Source organism: Mytilus edulis, chromosome 5 (genome assembly GCF_963676685.1).
Source record: "Mytilus edulis chromosome 5, xbMytEdul2.2, whole genome shotgun sequence".
In the NCBI taxonomy this organism is placed as follows: Eukaryota; Metazoa; Mollusca; class Bivalvia; order Mytilida; family Mytilidae; genus Mytilus; species Mytilus edulis.
Window position 1 is genome coordinate 67350813 of NC_092348.1, and position 26201 is coordinate 67377013.

Sequence of the window (26201 nt, forward strand, 5' to 3'; positions counted from 1 at the left end):
AAAGGGCAATAAATCCTTAAGGGGTCAACTGCCAATTTTGGTCATGTTGACTTATTTGTAGATCTTACTTTGCTGAACATTATTGCTGCTCACAGTTTATCTCTATCTATAATAATATTCAACATAGTAACCAAAAACGGCAAAATTTCTTTAAAATTACCAATTCAGGGGCAGCAACCCATCGACCGGTTGTCCGATTTATCTGAAAATTTAAGGGCAGATAGATCTTGACTTGATAAACAATATTACCCCCATGACAGATTTGCTCTAAATGCTTTGGTTTCAGAGTTATAAGCAAAAATCTACATTTTACCCCTATGTTCTATTTTTAGCCATGGCGGCCATCTTGGTTGGTTAGACGAGTCATCGGACACATTTTATGAACTAGATACCATATGATGATTATGGCCAAGTTTGGTTAAATTTGGCCAGTAGTTAACAGACAACAACGGACGACGGACGCAAAGTGATGAGAAAAGCTCACTTGGCCCTTTGGGCCATGTGCTAAAAAATTCTTATTTGATACCCTTTTTTGACCCCTAATTCCTAAAAAATTGGGACATTAACCCCAAAATCAATCCCAACCTTCTTTAGTAATAATCCCTTGTGATAAAAATTTAATCGATTTCCATTTACTTAATACTAAAGTTATAATCTGGAAACCATGGGTCTTTTGACATTGTTGACAACAATGACGACGAAAACAGCGTGATACCAATATACGACCAAATGTTTTTTTATATTTTGCGTTCCAATAAAAAAAATCATAGAGATCCATTCACTTAAACTAAAGTTATTGTCCAGAAACCAAATGTGTATCATAGCATTATACAAAACTGCGATAAATTGTGTGGTGGTATAAAAACTCAACTCTGAGCAATGAATCGTAAAAATATTATCAAGGTCAAATAAAAAATGAGACTGCCATGTACATAAAATATTTCCACACACCAAATATAGTTGACCTGCTGCAAAAATATAGTTGTCCATTTTAGAAAAATAGACAAAAACTCAACTACTTTAACCACAGGTCATAAAAATGAGGTCAAGGTCAGATGACACCTGCCAGTAGGACATGTACACATAACAATATTTCCATACATCAAATAACCTACACCTATTGCTTATAGTATCTGAGATATTGACTTGACCACAAAACATAACCTTATTCACTGATCAATAAATGAGGTTGAGGTTAAGTGAAATCTGTCTGATGGTCATGAGGACCTTCCAAGATATTCACATACCAAATATTGTTATCCTATTTATACTCATAATAAGAGAGAAATTAACATTACAAAAAATCTTAACTTTTTTTTCAAGTAGTCACTGAACCATGAAAATGTCAGAGGTTAAGAACAATGGACATGTGAGACGGACGGAAACTTCGTAACATACGGCATCTATATACAAAGTATGAAGCATCCAAGTCTTCCACCCTCTAAAATATAAAAGCTTTCAAGAAGTTAATTAACGACACCAGATCACCATCCTGATGTCCAGCTTTCTGCAACATAAGTCACAGACTCGCCAAAAACCAAACTATCAAGGTAATTTAAGGGACTGAATCTATTGAATTTCAACAATTTGGTCAAGCAAGTAGTTGAATTATTATCTGGAAACCAATCCTGTAACTGAAAGACAAACATGTACATCCCATGTGAGGGGTTTTCTCCTTGTGGTGGCCTTAGGCTGTTTTCTGCACTTTGGTCTGGTTGTTGTCTCTTTGGCACATTCACCATGATCATTTTCAATCTTATAATTAATCCCTCTCCCCAGAGAAGCAGACATATAATTTAAATTAATTCAAGCCTATTATAAAAGAACTTCAGCATCAGACTTGCTGATCCTGGTTAATATTACATGTGAGAAGAACTGTTAACTCAGGTTAGCTGAACATTCTTTTCTGTTCCTGATTTCATTTTATAATATGTAATATTAATTATTTTTATCCAAAAAAATTATTTTATTTTAGTTTTGGCTGTAAACTTTGGCATTATGGAGAAAATAACTCCAGAAAATATTCAGCGAGTTTCTGCATAACCTTGATCTGCTGGCTTCCTGATTTACAGAGATGGTGCCACAGATCCTGTAAGCAAATGAACCATTATCCTAACTGAAAACAGGTTCAGTTAAAGACCAGAATTCTGCTTTATCTTTCAAATCATCTACCATTTGATAACAGGATATTTGAATATAAATTGAAGAAAAACACATTAAAAACTGTTTTATATATATTTTAATGTAAAAGTCTTTGACTTGCAAAATGATCAACAAATACATGGTATATTAATTTCCTAGAGAGTTCAATAATGAAGCTATGATGAATTTGTTCTTTTTAAAGACAAAGGCATGAAATGATATGATTTATGCCCAATGGAAATACAAATTTTATGTTATAAACAAATGCAAAAACAAAAAAACCAAAAAAGGTAGAATAATATTATCATCTTTTATGACAGGTTATTATAATAAATATCTAATCTGGTTTTTTTTGGGTGTGACCTATTTCCCTTGGGTGTCATTTAGAAGGGTTAATGGTACTTATTTGACTAACCAAATTGAAGATGAGAGAGAATAAGAGAATTTTAAATTGTTCAAAAAACAACTTTTTCTAACGTCTCAACACCAGAATACATGTAGTGTAGCAAATCTGATTTATGAATGGTTTTGTGCACAATGACCTCCATTATGGAGACCAAAAAAGAGCAGTATCGCTTGCTCAATTGTGTGAATTGAGACCTTTCTTTACAAAAATGATTTCTCATGAAGACCTCTATCATAGTAACAAAAGGGCAGTAACTCTTGCTCAAATTGTGTGAATTGAGACCTATCTATTCATAAATGATTTTAAATATCTACTTGATCATATTAAAATTATCAAATAACATGTATAACAACCTGATCATATACTCATAAGTTATCATTGCACAAGTTTTGTGATTACTTTAAAAATTATAATCAGAACATTCGTTTAATATTAAAACATTTTGTATAATGAAACAACCTATAGCTACTAATGTAATATGTATATTGCACATGTTGTCGCTAATGTCCTAGAAATATATTCTAAAAAATTACATGCTAAACTTGAAACATACCTCTCTAACCATTTGGTCATATTTGAGCAGACAAATGTTCCTGAGAAAGGAAACTTAAATAAGAACGGCTTTATTACCATACCTGTTGAAACCCAAATGAAAGGGGAGGCTCCATTTAAAGTAGTCTAATTTCAAAACCTACCTCAGACATTTTTACAAGTAAAATATTTTGAATCTAGTAAAAAAATTGCTTAAACTACAGACAATGACAGATTATCATTTCCATACAATTAAACTTAGGATTAAATGATTAAATTTTAATTAATATCGTGTTCAATTTTTTTTTTTATTGCATCAAATGTATTCTCCTTAAATCATAATAATTCTGTTTTATGTTGTTAATAAATATATTTGACCAAAAATGAGATTTTCAGATAAAACCTCCAAACCAAATAGTAGGAATGTTTAACATTTCAGGATAGTTATAACAGGTATGCTGATAATACAATTCTGCTAGCATGTCTAGAGAGAGAGACAAAATATTACTAGCATTTACAAATTCCGTACAAAAACAGCAGCACTTATGTGAATATTTATACATGTAGATATATATATATTTCATTCAAGATCACTTTAAAAAAATCAACATTCAATGGGTTTAACATATAAAGATAGCACTAACTTTCAAAATTGACTTGAAACAAAAGTAAATTTCTAACACTTATGTAAGTAGTTACTCATGTTATCTGTATTAATTTACCTACAGATATATATTCTCCTCTCTTAAAAGTTTAAATCTATTTTAACAACATCCTACATGTACATATTTCAAAGATCCATCATTCTAAGAATAATTAAACCAAAAAAAATATGTAGACATGTTTATCATGTTTATAGATGATTTACATGTATGAAAAAAAATCGTGCATGAATAAACATTATATTCAAAATTACTAACATCAATCATAAATTGATGGTTCCAAATTAAAAAGTTTACAAACAGGCAAGTATGCTACAATTGAAAACAATCTTTCACCTTGAAAAGCATTGCCAAGAAAATCAATCAAGCGTGTTATAAAAGAAAATACAGTTTTTCCTAAAGTTTGTAACGAACATGTGCATGACTTAAATGTACTGTTAGTCCATTTCACATTTATACATGTACATATAGGTTCCAAATCATGTATGAAATTCATATATTGTAGAAGTGTGTTGCATATTGTTTTAATATCTCTATTTCAGCTTAAAATTATACCAGACTACAATGTAAATTTTGTATTAATTCCAGAACCAAATGTTGCGAATCCATTTGAATTACACTCTCCAGGAAATTACAATGTAAGATGGATGACGTACACATATGACAATATTGTTCCAATATGTCAAACTTAAGCATAAAACATAATATTTCCCACTAAAATGTGGTTGTTCATTTTAAAAACAATAAACATTTTGATCATAAATAAATGCATTTCCAAATTCAACAGTCTCAAGATTTCTTTACAAAAACAAACGGCATGTACATCATGTTCATAACCAACCACTGGTTATAGATCTAGAATGTTAACCTTGTTCGACAGAATTTTTTTTTTTTTTTTGAAAAAAATTAATAGTAAATTTTAAAATTCCTAGTACATTGTAGTAATATATAAAACTATCATTTTAGAATAAAAGCTAATATAAGGTGCTTGAAATGCCCATTTGACTATCAAAATGAAAGTGTAAATTTTAAATGTAGGGATTATTTCATTTAAGATTAATATAAACTGCTATAGCTGGCTAGCAAGCTACATGAAATGTGCATGTAGTTCACAATTCCAAATGTTCAAAAACAATTGTCCTTACAGTAATGTCCTTAACCAACTACATCATAAACATGATAAAATTGATCAAAAAAAATAGTTTTGAAATCGACTTTTGAGGTACCTACATGTACATTGACTGATAGGTATGTACATGTATGTACAGTAAATTTGGTTTAATGAATTAGAAAATGTTTTCTACTGAAAAGACAATGTACATATACACTCAATCATCGATGTACTGGTATACAATTCTAAGAAACAGATACAGAAACTTGAAAATCGACTATAATTATTGGTTCAATACGTTTCTATTAATATTTCTGGACAAAACTTTAAAAAAAAATTGTGAACATGAATTTGTCTGTCTGATCGAAATCATTCCTATTTTTTTAATGACATGTACATTTGTATTTAACATAAAATGTTATTCAGAAATGTTCAGCCTTAAAAATAGAAAAAAATCAAAATCAGATGCAAAATACCCCTACAATACATTTACATGCACTTTAATTTGCATTGTACATGTAACGGATGTATATGTTACAGTGAATTTGTATAATCAGTGAATATGTAGAATCCCTGAAAAATTCAGGGATTATGTAGAATCACTGGCCAGTTTAGGGATTATATATAATCACTGAAATTTTCAGGGATTTTGTATAATCACTAGAAAAAAAGTCAGGGATTATACATAATAACTGAAATGAAGAAATAGTTTTAATTTATAAAGAAAATGAATAAAAGTCAAATAATTTATGTTATAAATGCTCATAATAAAACAGCATTACACTGTATAAACATAAACTGTAAAATGTTAAGCACAAAATATCAAAATGATAACACTATTTTTTTTAAATGTTAGGCACAATATATTAAAATGTTAAACACAATATATTAAAATATATGCCTCACATCTGTTATTACCACAATATCCACAATTTAGAAACCATTTTCATTCACATATCGAATCAGATTTTATGACCCCCTTAAGAGAAATAAAGTGTTCAGTAAAAACATCTGTAGGTACCCCCCAAAAAAGGAATTAGCAACACCGAACTGGTTCGAGCAAGAAACCATGTTTTTTGGCCAGGCGATATCCTTTTTCAGACTTTTGGTGAACAAATATCACTGAGTTTTTTGGTATCCCCTTTCCTTTTTTACCCTGTGGAATCATGCTAAGAGAATATTACACCAAATGACAGTTTCCTCTTAACTTTTGTTCTTATTGTCAAGCCTTAGTTTTTCTATACATTTAGATGCGTAAGTTCTCTCTGTTTAAAGTTCTTGTTCATTTGAAGTTGAACAAAAACAAAACAAAAAAAAAACAAAAAAAAACAAAAAAAAAACAGATGTTCCATAATCTACTTCACGATTTGTTTTCCATGTACCACAAATAACATGCTCTGTGGATTTACAAATTGAACATGAATATCCATTGGACTCTGGCTTTTAATAAACAAACAATACATGTTAAGTCATTAAGTTATCACTTTAAAGTGAATCTTGATAATATTAATTTTGAAAGTCAATGAAAGTCTTCAACTTTATCTCTTAACCTTCAGTTGGTTGTATCTTTAAGATCATCCTCTGTGTTTAAAAGCAAAATTATTTCATCTACAAGGACTATGAAAGTATGATTTACTTGTGTCTGATCCATTTTGCTTTAATTCAGCAAATAAAATATGTTTAAACTAAACTATGAACGTAAAAAATGAAGATTAGTCTATATGTAGTTTTCTTTTTTATCAAACAAAGGATCCTTAAATATTCATAATCCCTGAAAAAAATATTAGGGAATTTGTAGAATAATTATTAAAATGTTCAGTGATTATGTAAAATCACTGGTCATTTTCAGGGATTATATATAATTTCTAATGATTTTAGTGATTCTACATATTCCCTGAAAAATCAGGGATTCTACATAATCCCTGATTATACAAATTCACTGTAACATGTACACTGATTATACATGCACATTTTAGCAAACACCTTTTTGAAAAGGACAACAAAAATTCACAGCTATCTATCATGTCTACATGTAAAAACATTAAGTGCAAAGCTATTCTTTTTAATTTATCAAAAACTTGTTTTTTTTCAAAAGATATAACAGTCAATCAAACAATTTTACACCAAAAGGAACACTTTTAATATTAATTACTAACATAAAAAATATAATAATCCAATTCACTAAGACACACTTGGTAAAAAGTATACACTGTAATATGCACTTGTGAGATGATCAAATGATGATACATTAGGTTTCTAAAATTATAATGTATAGATGTATGTCGAGTTACATAATCTCTAAATCTGACTCAATGTTTTACCTTGTTTCATTGTTTTACCATGTTTAAAGCCAAGTATTGCAAATGTATTGCAGATACATGACGTATGTGAAAAAAATTGGTACAATAAAAGAACATATGTACCTATATACTAGTATTAAGTCATGGAACGCTCACTAATTCAGTTTATGCAGATCTACCCTACATGTGTATATAAAATAAAAAGATGGCATGACTGCCAACGTCCAGTCCAAAGGATATGGATTAAAGCAACTATAGATCAAGTACTTTATCATGTTTATCAGTTTATTGTTTGTGACATGTCTCATCTAATAAGCCTAATCTATAAGTATAAGTGTTTTTCTTTAATGCGTTGGTTGGCAAAAAGTTCTGACAATGACATAACCATCTATATATACAATATATGGTCATTCTGTTGGTTTTTTTATTTGACAAGTACAAAAATGTAAATGAAAGTTTGCAGTCATTTTGGCAGTTATACATTGTAATATATATATATACATGATATACTGTTACATACAGGTAAAATGTGCATTTGTTTGTGGATTTTCTATTTAGAAAAGGTTTGTTGACCATGTTGACAGTGACTGGTTCAATTTCTTTAACAGTACATGTACAAATATGAATAAAATAACAATGCCCATCTCATTATATTAGATATTAAATGAAAATTAAAAAAGGGTGTTTCGGTTTCATTATGCGCATGTGGCCATGGCTGCTGCATGTGTTGGTAGTGATGTAACAAATAATTTAAAAAGTAATTAAAGAGACTGTTTTCTCCTTCATTTCCTTTACTTATGCATGTACATTTAATTTGTAAATACAATCATGACATTTAAACCTACTCTGTCTTAAATTCATACATGTACTAATAAAAATGAATATTGTTTAATATATGTACACATGTACATGTTTATATCAATATTGATTTTCCTCAATCCATCCCTTTATCTTTTTCGGCAGTGGTAGTTCTTGAATATGGTCATAACGAGTATATTGACGAATGACAAAACGACACAAATATTGCAATGATCTGACTTGTGTAAACCTTGACACAGGTTTTGTCAGTCTAACTGGGAATGACGGAGCACCAGGGGATCTTGAACGAGAATAACAAAATATTCCAGTCTGAGAATCATTCATTGAATGTTCAATTAAATCAACAATAGAGGGATAACCCTCAGTGTCTGGTTGTGCATAGAAACTAAACATTCCATTACAATGTTCAATTCTTGTATGCCAAGTTCTACCATATGATCTGAAACTTAAACTTAACAAATAGCGCTCATCAGAGCTATCTCTAACAAGAAAAGCACCATCAGGCTGATTTAACAGTTTATCTTCTGCTTCCACTCTAGTAATAGGACCCCAATACCATCCAAATTTTGAAAGTCTGAACAATTCTTGCGTTAAACTCCAGATTTTAGGACCACCTTCATCATCAAGAATTTCTGGATGGCACAGCAGCTCCTGAGAATTATTTAGTCTTTTTTCAGCTGAGACAAAACTGGTCAAGTTGAGACAGTGTCCGTTTGACGAGGCATACACAGAATTTCCTTGCCCACTTCGTTGTACCTCTTGATATGTAATCAGTTTTTCTTTTGAGTGTTTTTCAGGTTTTATATGATCACTTTGCTGAAATCTTGAGATGTCTTTATTACGATAACTAACTTTATCTTTTGTCAATAATGAATTAGAATCTGTATTCACATGATAATCACTAAACTTGTGTAAATTGTTTGAAGATGTGGTCAGATCTAAGCTATCACAACTATGAGATGAGGAATTAGACTTTAATGAAGCATCACAGATGGTTTTACGACATCGTCCTTTCTTTTTCTTTGAGTTTGAATCACAAATGTTAGGAGCAGTGTAATGAGATTCGGTGTGAGTGTGGTCAGTTTCATCTGTTTTTCGTCTAAAATTTAACGTCAATTTTCTTTTAAAACTTTTGAAAAGTCCAAATTTTTCCTTTTTACGAATTGAAGGCTCATCAATCAACGTTCCAGATGGTGCCACATTGTCACTTTCAATTGATGCTGCAACTAGTGTATTGATGGGAGTTTCACTGTTTTCACCTGATTGTCTTTCGACTCCTTGACTTGACAGTCTCATTCCTTTAAAGGATATCTTCTTCATGTTAACCTATATAGGCAGAAACATTTTTAAATAGCTTACATCATAAATCGTGACAAAACAATAAAAATTCTTATGCAGGTAGTTCATCTCTGGGTGATTCCCAAAATCATTTTTTGATTCGCATGCGCAGTGATGTAAGGGTAAATCTTGACCGCATTTTTGTTAATTCCATTGGATAATAATAATTAGTAATGTAGTAAATATCATTTAAATATCATCATTTTTTTTAAAACAACCTCTTATTCTTATCTGATAATCATAATAGTCTTTTTATTCCAAAAAAATATTTTATCTGTGATATTTTACTGCGGTAATATTAAATGGCAGCCTCCATGAAAAAAAATTGAAAATGGATTCAGACGAAGAAGAAACGTTTATTTGTCTCGGAAACCCAGTGGAACAAATTGATGAAGGTATTGTCCCTAGGAACAATTCCCATGAAATATCTTTTCAGTTATATTGCAGATTGTCCGAAGTTTAATCAGCTGTGGGGTGTAGAAAAGGAGGGTTTCTTATCGTCGAGTTGCAAGTTGCGAGTTAAGAAAGTCGAGTTGCGAGTTAAAAAAGTCGAGTTGCGAGTTACAAAAGTCGAGTTGCGAGTTAGGAAAGTCGAGTTGCGAGTTACGAAAGTCGAGTTGCGAGTTACAAAAGTCGAGTTGCGAGTTACAAAAGTCGAGTTGCGAGTTAGGAAAGTCGAGTTGCGAGTTACAAAAGTCGAGTTGCGAGTTACAAAAGTCGAGTTGCGAGTTACAAAAGTCGAGTTGCGAGTTACAAAAGTCGAGTTGCGAGTTAGGAAAGTCGAGTTGCGAGTTACAAAAGTCGAGTTGCGAGTTGAGAAAGTCGAGTTGCGAGTTACAAAAATATTGTTTACCCCGAATTTTCAGGTTTGATTCACATTTGATAAACAAAACATGCATGTACCCGAACTTAGTTATTCCCGTGATTGTGGGATTTGAAACAGTTATATGTGATACTTATTTATAAGAGTCTAATATAAGTTTAGTTTTGGAAGCATTTAAAAAAAATAATGTATCCTTAATGGACGAGATCGATCTTATTTAATCCAATGCGTTTACACTACCGAACATAAAAAGAACCGATCTGACCCTAAATTTATAAATTACCTTTCGTAAACAAATAATTCTTAAAATAGAATAGTAAAGGAAATTCTTCACCTCGCGCGAACTATAACACATTGCAAAATCATTGAGAAAATATGTGTGTAGACCATCGCTAAATAACGAACGGCCAATGCGTTTGAAGATGAGGATTTGCAGCAAACAAATAGAACTTATTGATTTAGAAGATAATAAAAAAATAGCCGAATCTATGTTCACTTTTCGTATTCCATCCATCATTTTTAAACACGCCGAACATTCACCTGAAAAAAGCGATCGATCTAAGCATTTACACTTGAAAAAAGATCGATTCAAATAAGATTGATCTTTTTAAAACTACATCGATATCTGGAAGTAGACTTTTTTTAGACCGATTGAAGATCGATCTTTTCCGTTTTCATTATTCCATCCATCGTTTTGAAAAACGTGTGTTTTTGCCGCCAAACATAGGTAGTAATTTCCATGCAATCGTGAGAGATATGTACAATAAAAGGGAATTATGTGCTAAAATAGACAATGTGCTTACTTCTAATTTGTATTCCCAAATTGGTGTAAACTAAGGGGATATTTTGAATCCCAACCTTTTCAAGATTTTTATAAATGAATTTTACCGGATGCATTTAATGAAACCCCAGATGCTGTTGATATAAATGACCGCAGAATTGACAGCCTCATGTATGCAGAGGATCTTGTTATTTTTTGTCTAGTTCCAAGGCAAGTCTTTCAAAAAACGAATTGATAGTTTATCCTGTACTTTAAAATGGTGTTTAGAGGTGAATCTATCTAAAACCAAAGTTAATATGTTTAACAAACCTGGAAAACTTTTAAAAGAATATTTGTATTGCGAAAAAGATATAATAGAATGTGTTTACAATTACAAGTATCTAGGTTTAAAATGTATATTGACTTTTTAAGCATGGAAAGGGAGAGTTATACAAAAAATCACTATAAGCAATATTCAAATTGCGAACTTCATCATCTTACAATCCAAGTAATTTTACTCTATAACATATATATATATATATATATATGACCATACAATAAAACCTATTTTAATGAATGGCAGTGAAATTAAAGGAATGTTCAAAACTATCTCTGCAGCATGCCAGAAAGAAAGTGACTATTTTTGACAGCACCTTTACATATGAACGATTTTTTTTAGATGAATCCAATTTAAAATATATGAAATATATTTTAGGTTAAACAAATAGTCTTCTAACTTTATAGCTGTGCTAGGAGAGCTTGATATATTCCCTTTATATTTTTCAGTTGTATTATCAATTATGAAAAATCGGTTTAGAATTAAAAAAAAACAATATGAAAGATGATTTATTATATGATACCTTTATGTGTAACAAAAACATGTTCACTGATAATATTGAATGCTTTAATTCATCCATACACATACATTATTTTTTTCAAAAAGCTGAAATATTCATAATTTGGAAGTAAAGCGTGACTTTGTTATCAAGTCAGTTAAGCAAAAACTTTGTTGTAGTTTGGTAAAATTTTGGAACACAAAAAGAATAGATACAAAGAGTAGTAAATTAGATTTTTATTTCAAATTAAAAACTTGTTTTTCTAAAGAAATGTATCTACATGAATCTTTAAACAATTTTTTGATGAAGTGTCGTCATATGTAAAATCAGAATCAGTGCCCACGATCTCAAAATAGAAAGAGACAAGATATGAAACTTTGTATATAGCAAGAGACCATTTTAAAGGATTTGTAAGAAATGTAGTTGAAGATGAACATTTCATTACAAGTTGTCCAGCATGTACAAAGATGATCTTTAGGGAGATGTTTTTCAAGGAGATATTTTTCAGTATTTTTGCTAATTTTTCATATTTCTCAAATGAGACAAAAATTTGATTTGTTATGTATATTTGAGAATGTGTCTGTACATAAATATTTAGGGAACTACATTTGTATATTATTACAGTGGCGGATCCGGGGGGGGGGGGGGGGGGGGGGGGACATATGTTTTGCACCCCCCCCCCCCCTTTGCCCTGGGTTAGCACCCCCCTTTCGAAAATTCCTGCATCCGCCCCTGTTATTACAAGTCTAGATGTTAAACGAAATGTAAATGAATATATGTTACTTAACAATGATATTTGTTATGATTTTATAGTTCAGGCCCTGTCTTGAATTAAATGTATGTGACTTATTTAGAATAATATTTCGTTTCAACGTATAAAATATGGCAGTGGCTGTTTTGTCGGCTCCCTTCGGGGCTATTTTACCAGCTCCAGCAGAATAGCGATTTATATAGAGTTTTGCTATTTTGCCGGTTTTAATTAAGTTAAAAATAACTTATAATTGACAATATCAAACATGTGAACACTATATAACTCAAGTTTAAACCTAAGTGACTCAGTTTAATAAGTTACCCAATACTTTAAAAAAAAATACTTATGAAATCACGATGTAGCAATAATCATTTTATACTTTCCAATTAAATCTTACCTGTAAAATGGCGCAAATGTAGTTTTTACAATAGTATCTTTGACAGCTACATTTATAAAATAAAGAATAAAAACGGGGAATGAGTCAAAGAGACAGCAACCAAATCAAAATATACAATTCAACCAAAGGTCATTGGGTCTACAACACAGCGAAAAATCACTCACCTAGAGGGAGCCGTGAGCCGCGAAACACAATATTAGATAGATCAAGAATATAGACGCCATTCTATGCTGCTAAATATAAAGATGAACCAAAATTAAAACATATACAAGAGCAACAAAGGCTAAAGGTTCCTGACATAGGTCAGACACAAAAATGCGGCGGGTTTAAACTGGTTTTATTCACGCCCATCATATCCCCTTCATCTCTAGCCAATGTATAAGACATTATATATAATTTTAACATCCTCAATTTTGAGTGTCACTAAATTTTGCGGTCCCTAACGAATATTGCCCGGCTCTGCAGCTGCCCCAAAGCCCACTTTAAACGAAATCTGCAGAAGGGGTGTTTTACATATATGAACTATAGTTTAGTTGCTATCTCCCTTTACGTTTAATACGACGGTGCTATGTATGAAATTTAAAAATAATTAAACTGCAAGCCATCGTCTGTATTTCAAAAGGCTATCTGCTTCTACAGAAAATACTATACGTAGTTATTATCTAGTCCATTTTATTTTTACAAGCGACTCAGATAAAGTCAAAACCACAAAAATAATCAACAACACTATGTACACCAAAAATTAAAATATTTTAGTTTCCTCATTTTTATGCAATTCGACTTTTGTAACTCGCAACTCGACTTTCTCAACTCGCAACTCGACTTTCTTAACTCGCAACTCGACTTTTGTAACTCGCAACTCGACTTTTGTAACTCGCAACTCGACTTTTGTAACTCGCAACTCGACTTTCGTTACTCGCAACTCGACTTTCGTAACTCGCAACTCGACTTTCGTAACTCGCAACTCGACTTTTGTAACTCGCAACTCGACTTTTGTAACTCGCAACTCGACTTTCCTAACTCGCAACTCGACTTTCCTAACTCGCAACTCGACTTTCGTAACTCGCAACTCGACTTTTGTAACTCGCAACTCGACTTTCGTAACTCGCAACTCGACTTTTGTAACTCGCAACTCGACTTTCGTAACTCGCAACTCGACTTTCTTAACTTGCAACTCGATTTTCTTAACTCGCAACTCGCAACTCGACAACAAGTGAATCTCGTAGAAAAGTAGTCAGAAAAAGCAAAGGGGACAAAAAACGGAAACAAGACGTTTCGGCCCTGGAGACAATTCGGACCTTGTTGATTCGTCCTTGGCCTATTCGACGAAATAGAACTTCGACAATGTAATATGGTGCAGGCATCACCATAGGCGGATCCAGGTGGAGGGCCCTGGCGTCCCCTTTTGGTTGATTTATATGAGGCAGACGTTACCTGTGAAAATAAACTCATCATAGATACCAGGACTAAATTTTATTATTTAGTATATACGCAAGACACACGTTTCGTCTACAAAAGACTCATCAGTGACGCTCGAATCCAAAAAAGTTAAAAAGGCTAAATAAAGTACGAAGTTGAAAGAGAACGAAGTCTGTATCAATTATTTTTTTAATTCTAAGGCAGCAACCATTTGATTTTCTGGGGGGGGGGCTATGGTTTTTTTTTGAAAAAAAAGTTTGTTTCCAGTTTTTGGAGAAAAAAATAATTTGTTTTTGATTCTGAGAAAAAAAAAATGTTTGTTTCACCCTCAGCTGCCACTATATGTAATGCTAAAATTGAAAGAAAAAATTGTTTTCGACTTGTCGCGAAAAAAATAGATTGTTTTTCGCTGCAGGCGAAAAAAAAAATTTGTCCAGAAAAAAAAACCATAGCCCCCCCCCCCCCCCCCAGAAAATCAAATGGTTGCTGCCTAACATATTTTTATTTTAATAAAGAAAGGGAAATATCGTAACCTTTCCAATGATGGTCCTGTTGTAAGGGATTTAAGTTGTGACGTTATATCTAAAGTTATATATGACATCATATTCAATGAAAACAAAGAAACCCTGTCATTAGGTAAAGTTTTTTTCATATCAAACAATTAATATGAGGCAGGCATTACATGTGAATTGAGACGTCTGTGCAAATTTTTTTTTTTTTTTCAAACATGTTAATAAAGGAAATGGAAATACTGTTACGTTTCCAAATTCTGTTCTGTTGTTAGGGATTTAGTTGTGACATTATTTAAGTTATGATGTCATCTTCAATGTATATGTAAAGAAACGATTTCATCAGGTAACGTTTTTTTCATATAAAACAATTATTAAACATGTTAAAAATGAATTGGTATTGAGTTCCAATCCTATATTTTACTATACTGTTTTAAAATATATAATATATTCAAAGTCTCATACATACAAGACCACTGTTTTAAAATATATAATATATTCAAAGTCTCATACATACAAGACCGGAAAAAGGAAGTATATTACTAGGATAATGGGGGGATTTAAAAAAAAGTCTGAAAAAAAAGTTAACGATTTTGAGTTCATTAGTATATTGAAAAATTTGGGAAATTTTCCCCATTTTTTTAATTTATTTTTTATTGATTTTTCTACTGTTATCATGGTAATAGGGGACTTCGTCCCTATATTAAAAATGAATTGGTTTTGAGCTTCTATATTTTACTAGACTTATAAATATATTTATATTATTCAAAGTCTTTGCAAACAAGACCTGAAATTTTTCAACCATAATTGAAGACTATGTCCCCATATAAAGGGAATCACTGAAGCATGAAGTGGACACCCCCCTTTTTCGGTCAGTCAGCTGCCGGGACGTGTAGGGGTTAGTACTTCATCTCTCTTCGATCATCAGGATAAATCAAATAAAACTCAATAATTTATGTACAAATGTGCAATGTTTAACATTCAAATAAAACATAGTCAAATGAAATGAAACACTTGAAAAAGAGTACAAATGTATTACATTGTATTTCAAAAGTTAATTTAAAATATTTGTAAGAGTTCCGCGGAACTCAGTGTCTCACCTACTTTTGCTGTTAATCATGTTAATCACACACTCAAAAAAAATTATGAAAAAAATCAATAAAATTATTCCTCTTGATACTATCTTTTGATTGTCTGTCCAAGTTTGGTAAAAATCCAGGCTAGTTTATATAATGAAGAATCTTAAAAATGTTTTAAAAACGTTAACTTCAGACTGTATGATAGATATTTTATATAGATATTTTTATTTTAAAGAACCACTGGGTACATATACATGAAAAAACAATATACAGTCCAACCTCGTTGTGTCGAAGTCGAAGGGACCAGACGAAGGTATTCGACTCATCCAAGGTTTGACTCATCCGAGGTCAAGTGTGACGTCATATATTTGAAATGTATGAAAAACCAATATGTGATTTCTGTAAACTAGATGCATGTTTATTGATCATTGTGCTTTTTTCGATATGATAATATATGATTGTGTATTTATTTTCCATATTTTTAAGATTCAACACACAACATTCACAAATAAAATCAATACACAAATATTTACAAAGGGGATTAAGGGTCATCATAAACATGTCATTATACCCCCGCTTTAAAAAAGGGGGGGTATACTGTTTTACCTCTGTCTGTCAGTCCGTCCGTCAGTCCGTCCGTCCATCAGTCCGTCAGTCCGTCAGTCAGTCCGTCCCATGAAACTTTCGTCACATTTTTCTCAGGAACTACACATCCACCCTTTCTGTAATTTGGTATCAACATTTATATATGTCAGCCATACCGTGTGATGCGTTTTCAGATTCATCACTTGACAACTTCCTGTTTACCGAACACTTGTCTGATTTTACACATGATAGCCAAGTTGAAAATTTTCGTCACATTTTTCTCAGGAACTACAATACAAGGATTTCTGAAATTTGGTTTCAGGATTTATATAAGTCAGCTATACCGTGTGATGCGTTTTCAGATTCATCACTCGACAACTTCCTGTTTACCGAACGCTTGTATGATTTTACACATGATAGCCAAGTTGAAAATTTTCGTCACATTTTTCTCAGGAACTACAATACAAGGATTTCTGAAATTTGGTTTCGGGATTTATATAAGTCAGCTATACCGTGTGATGCGTTTTCAGATTCATCACTCGACTACTTCCTGTTTACCGAACACGTGTATGATTTTACACATGATAACCAAGTTAAAAATTTTCGTCACATTTTTCTCAGGAACTACAATACAAGGATTTCTGAAATTTGGTTTCAGGATTTTTATAAGTCAGCTATACCGTGTGATGCGTTTTCAGATTCATCACTCGACAACTTCCTGTTTACCGAACACTTGCATATTTTTACACTATTGATATTATCCACTTGCGGCGGGGGTATCATCAGTGAGCAGTAGCTCGCAGTTTCACTTGTTTTAACTGTTTTACAAGCAAGTATGTTTACACAGCTTTAATCACTTATGGAATTTACACAGCTTTAATCACTTATGGAATTTACACAGCTTTAATCACTTATGGAAATGAATAGGTTAAAAAAGAAAAACATCCGTTAGGAATTTATTATTAAGGTTTTTATTTCTTTCGATTTTTTAAAAATTTTGAACTTCGAGACATCGGGGTCAATTTACATCAATTTTACATCGATGGGACTTAATAATTACCTCGACTTAACCGAGAATTTGAATCATCCAATTTCGACTCATCAGAGGTTAAAATGCATTGATCAAACGGGAATTATGCTGGGACCGAGAAATTACTTTGACTCATCCTAGTTTTCGACACAACCGAGTTTGACACAACAAGGTTCGACTGTATTACAATTTTAAACATAAGCAGTCAATTAACATGTATATTTATAGCAATCAGCCTTTAGAGGCTTATGATGCACTGTCATTTATGTACGAAAAATTATATGAATAAATTTCAAATCCAGTAATCCTTATTATATCAGAGGCTTAATTCTTATTAGATACAATGTAGTAATGTTAACTGGAAGAAAACTAAGTCCATTTATAAGTACAATACAGGAAAAATGGAATTTTATTTTTACAAAATTTACTTCTGGATACTATCTTCTGGTCACAAACAAGCTTCTGGCCAAGTTTCGTAAAATTCCAGGATAGTTTAAGAAAGTTATTATAATTTTAAAAACTTTAACCACAGAGTAAATGTAATGGTTCCTGGTAGAAAAACTAATTCCATTTATCATTTTTATAAGTAAATACGGAAAAAATGGATTTTTATTTTTACAAAATTTACTCCTGGATACTATCTTATGAACATAAACAAGCTTCTGTCTAAGTTTGGTAGAAATCCAGGATATTTCAAGAAAGTTATTAAAATTTCATAAACTTTTAACCACAGAATATTTGTGGCCGCCGCTGCCACCGGAATGTAGGATCGCAAGGTCTCACTTTTTTCGTCTAAAGTCGAAGGTTCGACAAAAATTAAATGGAATTAAACATAATTGTTTCACTGGAATTGAAATGGAAAAGAAAAGTATTTCCAGTTAAATAAAATAGTTATTCAAAATCTCAGTTTGAAAAGTCAATGTAACTGCATACTCATGTTGTGTTAAGAATTTAATAACATACTACTTGTAGCAGGAAAAATTGTTATTAGTGAATTTTAAATTAAAAAAACCTGTGTAGATTGGTATAAATATTTACATAAAAATAATTGATAAAATTCACTATATTCCAGATGCGCCATTGAAGAAGCCAGTGTTTGTCGGAGACTTGAAGGTGAAAGATAATAAAGGCAGACAGAGATTCCATGGAGCATTTACTGGAGGATTTTCTGCCGGATATTTTAACTCTGTTGGATCTAAAGATGGTAAAATCAATTTCAGACATTTTAGATAAGATACAAGATATGTTGGCATTTGATTTGGAAACTGCATAAAGTTCCAACTTGTTGGTCATGATGATCATAAGCCATTTCACAGAATTATTTTGAAATTGTTCTGATCTATACATTGCATCGTTTCAAAGAATTAGTTACTATCGTATTAAGCTCTTTTACTCATTAGTTGAGCATGATAACATTTTGCACAATTTGAAGGTGAATAAAAATATTTTGATATCTACTAGTTAAAGTAATTTCATGATTAGAAATTTATGATTGAAAAATCAGTTGATTATATTAATTGAAGTTAAAACAAAAATTTGAATCACTATACTTGCATAAAGGTTTTAAGGTTTTTAGGTCATGCCAGTATTTACAAAATGTATATTGTAGTCCACTTTTAAGAGATTTGAAATTAAATAATTTTTTTATTTTGAAAGGCTTTGCACCCTCAGAATTTGTATCTAGAAGAGACAAAAAGTATGAATCAATGCAACAAAAACCTGAAGATTTTATGGATGATGAGGTAAAATTATTGTCATTGTAGTACATGTAAACACTGTAAATTAAATAGATGCCCTAAAATTTCAAATTAATTATGATATGTAAGTGAGATATAGGAAGATGCGGTATTAGTGCCAATGAGACAACTCTCCATCTAAATAACAATTTATAAAAGTAAACCATTAAAGGTCAAGGTACAGCCTTCAACACGGAGCCTTGGCTCACACTGAACAGAAAGCTATAAAAGGCCCCAAAAATTAGTAATGTAAAACCATTCAAACGGGAAAACTGACCATCTAATCTGAAGTCGAAAGTGTTTATTTGTTTGTAAGTGCTTCAAAGATATAATGATTCCAATAGCTACTTGATTTTTTTGGTCAACTGCTATTAAAGAAGGGATCAATTAGGTGTTATCTTTGCCACTAACAGTTTGACAATCAGACTCAGAGACTAATTCAAATAGATTACTTCCATATTATTTAGAAGAAAAACTCCTGCCCAAATGAATTTCAGTTAAATGTAGTTGGGGGAAATTTGGATAAAAATATATACAAAAAATTGTAGAGTCAAAGCAATTAGAGTTTAATGGGTAATTCTGCTTCAGAAAGTTGACCTCTTGACTGAATTTAAAAAAAAATTAAAACTGGTATGATGGATGCAGATTCGTAATACATTTTTAAAACATCAGACACCTATTTAGTAAAAAAAAATAAAAATTGATATGTCCTTAATGTCCAAATAATTGTAACATTAATGAGAATTTATTAATCTACTACACACTATAGGATTTCAATGAACATGGGATAGCTCCAAGAAAACTGGTTACATCAGAGAAATTTTCTACAGAAGAAAGAAGAAAGAGACGTTATGATGAAGGACAGGCCTTAATGACAGGAACTGTATTTGAAGGAACATCAGCCTTAACAGATTATATTCTACCTGAAAAGTAAGATCCCTGACAAAACTTATGCAGTGTAAACATGGTAAAAAGATCCATGTACCATATCTTCTCAATGCTATTTTCATGATGACAAAGTTTCTACAGAGTTATTCTCTAGAGAAAGAAAGTACCGGTATACATCAATCAATTCCCAAAGATTTTCCACCTGCAATAAAATATTATATTGATTTATTGCAACCTTAATTCAATGATGATGTAATTTTGTCTCTTCAGTGCAAAAAAAATAATGACAAGCATGTCAAAATTATCAAATTTTAAATTTATGCATCGTTTTAGAAAAAAGTAAAATAACAAAAATACTGATCTTAAAGTGAAATTCAAAACAGGAAGTCCTTTATCAATGGCAAAAACAAACACATCAAACTAATGGAAAACAACTGTCGTATTTCTGACTTGGTACAGGCATTTTCATATGTACAAAATAGTGGATTAAGGTGGTACCCAACACTTTCACTAAAATTAATTTGGCTCGTTTAATTTTCATAAAATTTTGTAAAAGTATTTACTTTGACACTTTAACAAAAATATAAAAATTTAAAAAAATTTGAACCAACCGTTTTGTCAGAAAAATTACACTGGTTATATAGCAATTTGACAAACACCAATTTCGATCATTGAGAAGCGTAATATTCCTTTTACAACACAACGTAATTAAAACGTTAAGCCGACTTTACAGAGTTATCTCCCTGTAGTGTTAGGTACCACCTTAAACCTGTTTTTTTAGCTAGCTAAACCTGTCACTTGTATGACAGTCACATATATAGCTTATCTTTGCAACAGGTATAGGATGGTCTTTCTTCATTTAGTGCAATCTGTAGTTCTCAACTTTTTCAAAGCCAATCTATACATTGTATCAAGTTATATAAAGAATTGATGAAACTGGTAATATTTTCTGAAAGGTGTATATGATGGAGATGAAAATTTAGACTTCTGGATATATGTATTACTGTATCAGTTTTGCAACTTTTTCACATTTTGTCAATATCCGGTTCTATTTTTAATGGAAGTGGACTTTCGTTTTGTCGACCTAGATACTGCAGTATAGCCTTTCAACGAAAAGAAATAAAACCCGTAGCACTACAGACTCCTAAGAGGATCTAAAACGATGACAAAAGACTCTGATTCAATCGGTAATGAAAGGTTGACTATCAAACGGCAGCGAGAAATAATAATTTACAGTCGTGCACCTGTTGACGACAATCAAAGTCTCGATTTCAAGTTGTTTTACAAATATGCTTCTCACCACTCCAAAATCTACGTTTTCATACATTACTTTTGTACAAGTTAAACGACTTTCATGACCGCAGGTTAAGTTTTCTAAATGTTTCAACTCGAAATGAAACTCCTGACCACGATTGTTTATGATTCCGCCATTTTGTTTTTCACGAGGTTTTTTCTTCTCAACAAACTTTGAAAAAAACATATTTTGACAGCGTTTTTACGCCCGATACTAAAATGTAGAATGCATTTGATGTTTATCATAACATCTATGGTGCAACTGCACCAAGAAACATGTCTAAACGGTATTTTTACTGTTTGCACTGTGACCGTCTAAAAATAGAAATCTATGTATCCTTAAGGATAATTTCGCCCTCAGCTCCGTGGTGCCAAAAGGATAATTTCGGCTCGTGCTCGAGGGTGCCAAAAGGATAATTTCGGTACGAAAGGGTTAATAATTTGATGATAATTTTCTAATGAGTTTTCCTGTATATTACAGACTAAGTGTTGGAATAAAGCTTCTAAAGAAGCTGGGATGGAAACAAGGACATGGAATTGGCAGTAGAAAAAAACAAGAAAAAGGTAGTCAAACAGTACTTATATGTCTTTTGAATCCAGGGGTTCTTGTAATGGGGGTCTAAGGTCAAGAACCTGTCTTTTCTAGGAGAGAACTTTTCATATTTTACAAAAGTCAAGGACCTACCATTATTTTCACTGATGCTTATACGCTACCATTGATTTCTTATGGAGGACCTTTCACTTAAAATTTCAAATGGTCCTGGACTTTTCATTTTTTTAAAGCAAATTTGAACCCCTGAATTTTTATATGACCACAAAAAAAAATTGCATTTGTATATATATATATTGGTATCATGTTGTCCACAGCATCGTCCAAGACACTTAGTTTCCAGACAATAACTTTATTTTAAGTGAATGGATCTCTATGAAATTTAAACACAAGATTTGAAACCACAAAAAGAAGGTCGGGATTGATTTTGGGGGTTATGGGTCCAACAGTTTAGGACCAAAAGGCCCAAAAAGGGGTCAAAATAAGTATTTTTTCTAGTTTCCAGACAATAAAGTGTGTGTAAGTATATGGATCTTTCTGAAATTGTACCACAAGGTTCCATTTCAAGAAAGGAAGGTTGGGATTGATATTGGGGGGTTACCGGTATGGCCCGAACTGTTTAGGAATTAGAGGCCAAAAACAATACTTCTCTAATACTAATAAATTGCTTATTTCTTGACCAATTTCAATGAGGTTTTCTTCATGAATTCTTGGGGTTCTTAAATATGCTGAATCTAACCGTGTATTAAGATTTTGGAATTTGGCCCCCGTTTTAAATTGGTCCACATGAGGTCCAATGGGTCTAAAATTAAACTTTGTTTGATTTTAACAAAAAATGAATTCCTAGGGTTCATTGATATGCTGAATCTAAACATGTATTTAGATTTTTGATTATGGGCCCAATTTTCAAGTTGGTCCAAATTGGGGTCCAAAATCAAACTTTGTTTGATTTCAACAAAAATTGAGTATATGGGGCAAGGCTTCCAAAACGGTCATATATTCCGGTCATTTGTATAATGTCCGGTAAAAGACCGGCTGGGAAAAGCATGAAACGGTCATCTACTTTTTAGTTTCAAAGGCTTTTTCGGTCATTTTAACATATAAATTCACGATCTTTTTGACCCAACATTTTGCCTTTAACAGCCATACATTTCCGGTCATAAAAGTGACATGACATGATGATTAATTACTATCAAAACAACCACTACTTCAATACTTTTTAATTTTAATCAAGGCTAATTAGTTGTTGGACAGCTGAAAACTACCTGTTCAGGTGACAGGTAAACTATTTTCAGTACCGGACATCATATAAATTAATCGGTCCATTCCCAATTATTTTCGTACATTTCAGCAGCTTGTTTCTAATTGATTTAAAATATATAATAAATACATTTATAAACATGATTTGATAAATCATTTAAAAAGGTTTTAAAAGAAAAATCGTCAGAACTACGTTGTATGAACAAGAACACGTGTGCGCATGTGCACAGGTGGGAAATTCAATTATGCATCCTACATATCTCAAAAATGCTAAGACTATCATTAATACCTGTATCTAACGTTCATTTCAAGTATTTTGTTGAAGAAATAACGTGGAAAGAGCTTCTTCGCTCAGTAGTTCTATGTTACGTACACGGATTTTACGTATCCGTTTATGGTCCATTTTACCATTGTCAAGTCAACATCCGGTTTTGAAAAATGTGACTTTAAAAACGAAAATAAAGTTCTAGACATCTTCATTTTGCACAAATAAAGAGTCTAATGCAGATATGAGCACGCTGATGTGCACACTTTGAATGATGCAATGCCAATTTTAACAGTTTATGTCAGAACATCAAATTCATATCAAAGTAAAGTTTAATATCGATTTTAATTTAATGTCAATCATATGGATGGCCATCTGATTACCATAATTGCCTTTTGTGACTTTGTCTTAGGGATTAAAATTCGGATCAGATATAAAATGTCCGGCTGGCTCAGAAAAATTTTGGAAGCCCTGATATGGGGTTCTTTGATATGCTGAATCTAACCATGTATTTAGATTTTTGGGCCCTGTTATCAATTTGGTCCACATTGAGGTCAAAAGGGTCCAAAATAAAACTTTGTTTGATTTCATCAAAAAACTATTATTGGGGTTCTTTGATATTTCAAAACTAACTGTGTTTTTAGATTTTAAGTTTTAGGTCCTGTTTTTAAATTGGTCTACATTAAGGTCGAAAGGGTCCAAAATTTAATTTTGTTTGATTTTAACAAAAATTGAATTTTTGGGGTTCTTTCATATGCTGAAATTAAACATGTACTTCGATTTTTGATTATGGGTCAAGTTTTCAAGTTGGTCCGAATTGGGGTCCAAAATTTAAATTTGTTTGATTTCAACAAAAATTGAATGTATGGGGTTCTTTGATATATTTAGATTTTTGATTTTTGGGCCCTGTTATCAAACTGGTTCACATTGAGGTTAAAAGGGTCTTAAATTAAACTTTGTTTGATTTCATCAAAAATTGAATTCTTGGGATTCTTTGATATACTGAATCCATGGCCATGTATTTAGATTTTAGATATTGGACCATAATAGGTAAATTTAAATTTTTTAAGTTCATAAGACCACATTTATTCTGTGTCGGAAACCTATGCTGTGTCAACTAATCACAATCTAAATTCAGAGCTGTATTAAGCTTGAATGTTGTGTCCATACTTGCCCCAACTGTTTATGGTTCGACCTCTTGGGTCGTATAAAGCTGCGCCTTGCGGGAGCATCTGCTTGTTAATGTCATGTCATATTTGAGGAGGTTTTATTACAGATTATTGTTAGGATCCAAAATTAATGTGTATGATTGAGTAAAATGAAATGTGTGGTATACGTCAATTTATTACATCTACATTACAAGTATCATTTTAGCTTGAATAATGTGAATAACTGTTCCCTGAATCTATGTTCTAAATAAGGATACATATAAACCTAGACTAGTATACCATACATATTTAAACAGATTCATTATTTAAAAAAAAAAACAGTTTGTAAAGATTAAGTATACTATAGCATATTGCATTGACTTTTATTCAACAAAAAGACACAGTAAAATGAATTTCAAAACTTATTTGAATACATATTTATATCTTTTTAGAACCAGAGCAAAAGATTTATGGATGTTCTTTGCCATCTCAGACAGAAGAATGGGTAAGTGAAAAAAAATTATTTGTTCCAAAAAAATACACATTGAAAGAGACAAATTGTAACAACTGTTTTGAATTTTCTAGATTGTTTGATTTTTAAGTGACGAATTACAACAGCAAGGAGTTATGCCCCTTCTTATAATACATTTAGATGATTTTTTAATTTAAATTTCCGGGTGATAATTTAAGTACCACTTGACAAAATCTTTTGAAAAATGAATACCATTTCATGGACCATAAAACATAGGTCAAGATCAATTTTGATAATTTTGAGATATATGGTTTAGGAGTTATTCCCCTTGATTCCATTTAAATAAGACAAATTAAATATAAAAGGGCATTGATTGCAATGGAATACTGTGAATTCCTAGTTAAATAGAACTGATAATATCACATTTAAAATACATATGATAATTTCACTCCTATGACTTAAAGTCATAAGAAACGAGTGACAGGTGAAAAATAATGTTATTCCGATTCTTGAACCAATGCATACAAACATCATAAACTTAGTCTTCTGTGCACGATTTTATCATTTTTTTCTCGCTTAAATTTCATATAATTGTCAATTTGTTTTTTTCAATTGGTAGTGTTGTGAAAATATGGCAGGTAATTAAAGTTCGTGTTTTGAAGCCGAAGTTTAACGATTGTCACCTCTTTGTCAACAATCAACAAAAAGCATGAATATTGAGCACGTGTTTAACATGTACAATCAGATAATTATAGTTTATTTTAAGGACATCCATGCGTATTGCTATCACCGGATTTTTACGAGATGGGTCACACTGAGGTCACTTTGCATACGGAAAATATGTCGGGGAATTGCTTCCTGTAAGGAAGCAATTAAAATAAAGTAAACTTCTTCTAAATATGAACAAATTAAAGAATTTTCTTCAGAAAAAAGTATATGTAGATACGTTTTATAATGAAAACTATCCATTGAGTTATAAAAAAACATATGCATTCTTTTTTTTAATTTGAGGTTTCTTATGACTTTAAAATAAAAAGGTGTGTTGTTATCTAAATACATTGATGATGATGTTGCATCAAAACAAATTGGGA

The 26201-nt window shown here is 31.6% G+C and overlaps 2 protein-coding genes across 2 annotated transcripts in view; one reads left to right on the plus strand and one right to left on the minus strand.

Annotated features, from left to right (window-relative positions):
- Nucleotides 1–2221: 2221 nt before the first annotated feature.
- On the minus strand, nucleotides 2222–9438 carry LOC139524331 (uncharacterized). The gene has a single exon (XM_071319084.1). The coding sequence runs from the start codon at nucleotides 9289–9291 to the stop codon at nucleotides 8071–8073; it is 1221 nt and encodes a 406-aa protein (XP_071175185.1). The 5' UTR covers nucleotides 9292–9438; the 3' UTR covers nucleotides 2222–8070.
- An 18-nt stretch (nucleotides 9439–9456) lies between these two features.
- The window catches only part of LOC139524328 (G patch domain-containing protein 1-like), a 29026-nt gene continuing 12281 nt past the window's right edge, over nucleotides 9457–26201 (plus strand). The window contains exons 1-6 of the mRNA XM_071319083.1: nucleotides 9457–9704; nucleotides 18571–18702; nucleotides 19155–19240; nucleotides 20004–20164; nucleotides 21897–21979; nucleotides 25091–25143. Coding sequence (XP_071175184.1) covers nucleotides 9641–9704; nucleotides 18571–18702; nucleotides 19155–19240; nucleotides 20004–20164; nucleotides 21897–21979; nucleotides 25091–25143 — 579 coding nt within the window. The 5' untranslated portion in view covers nucleotides 9457–9640. The remainder of the gene's footprint in view (nucleotides 9705–18570; nucleotides 18703–19154; nucleotides 19241–20003; nucleotides 20165–21896; nucleotides 21980–25090; nucleotides 25144–26201) is intronic.

Excerpts from the sequence above, each read along its gene's own strand:
- LOC139524331 (XM_071319084.1), bottom strand. The coding sequence starts at position 9,291 with ATGAAGAAGATATCCTTTAAAGGAATGAGACTGTCAAGTCAAGGAGTC.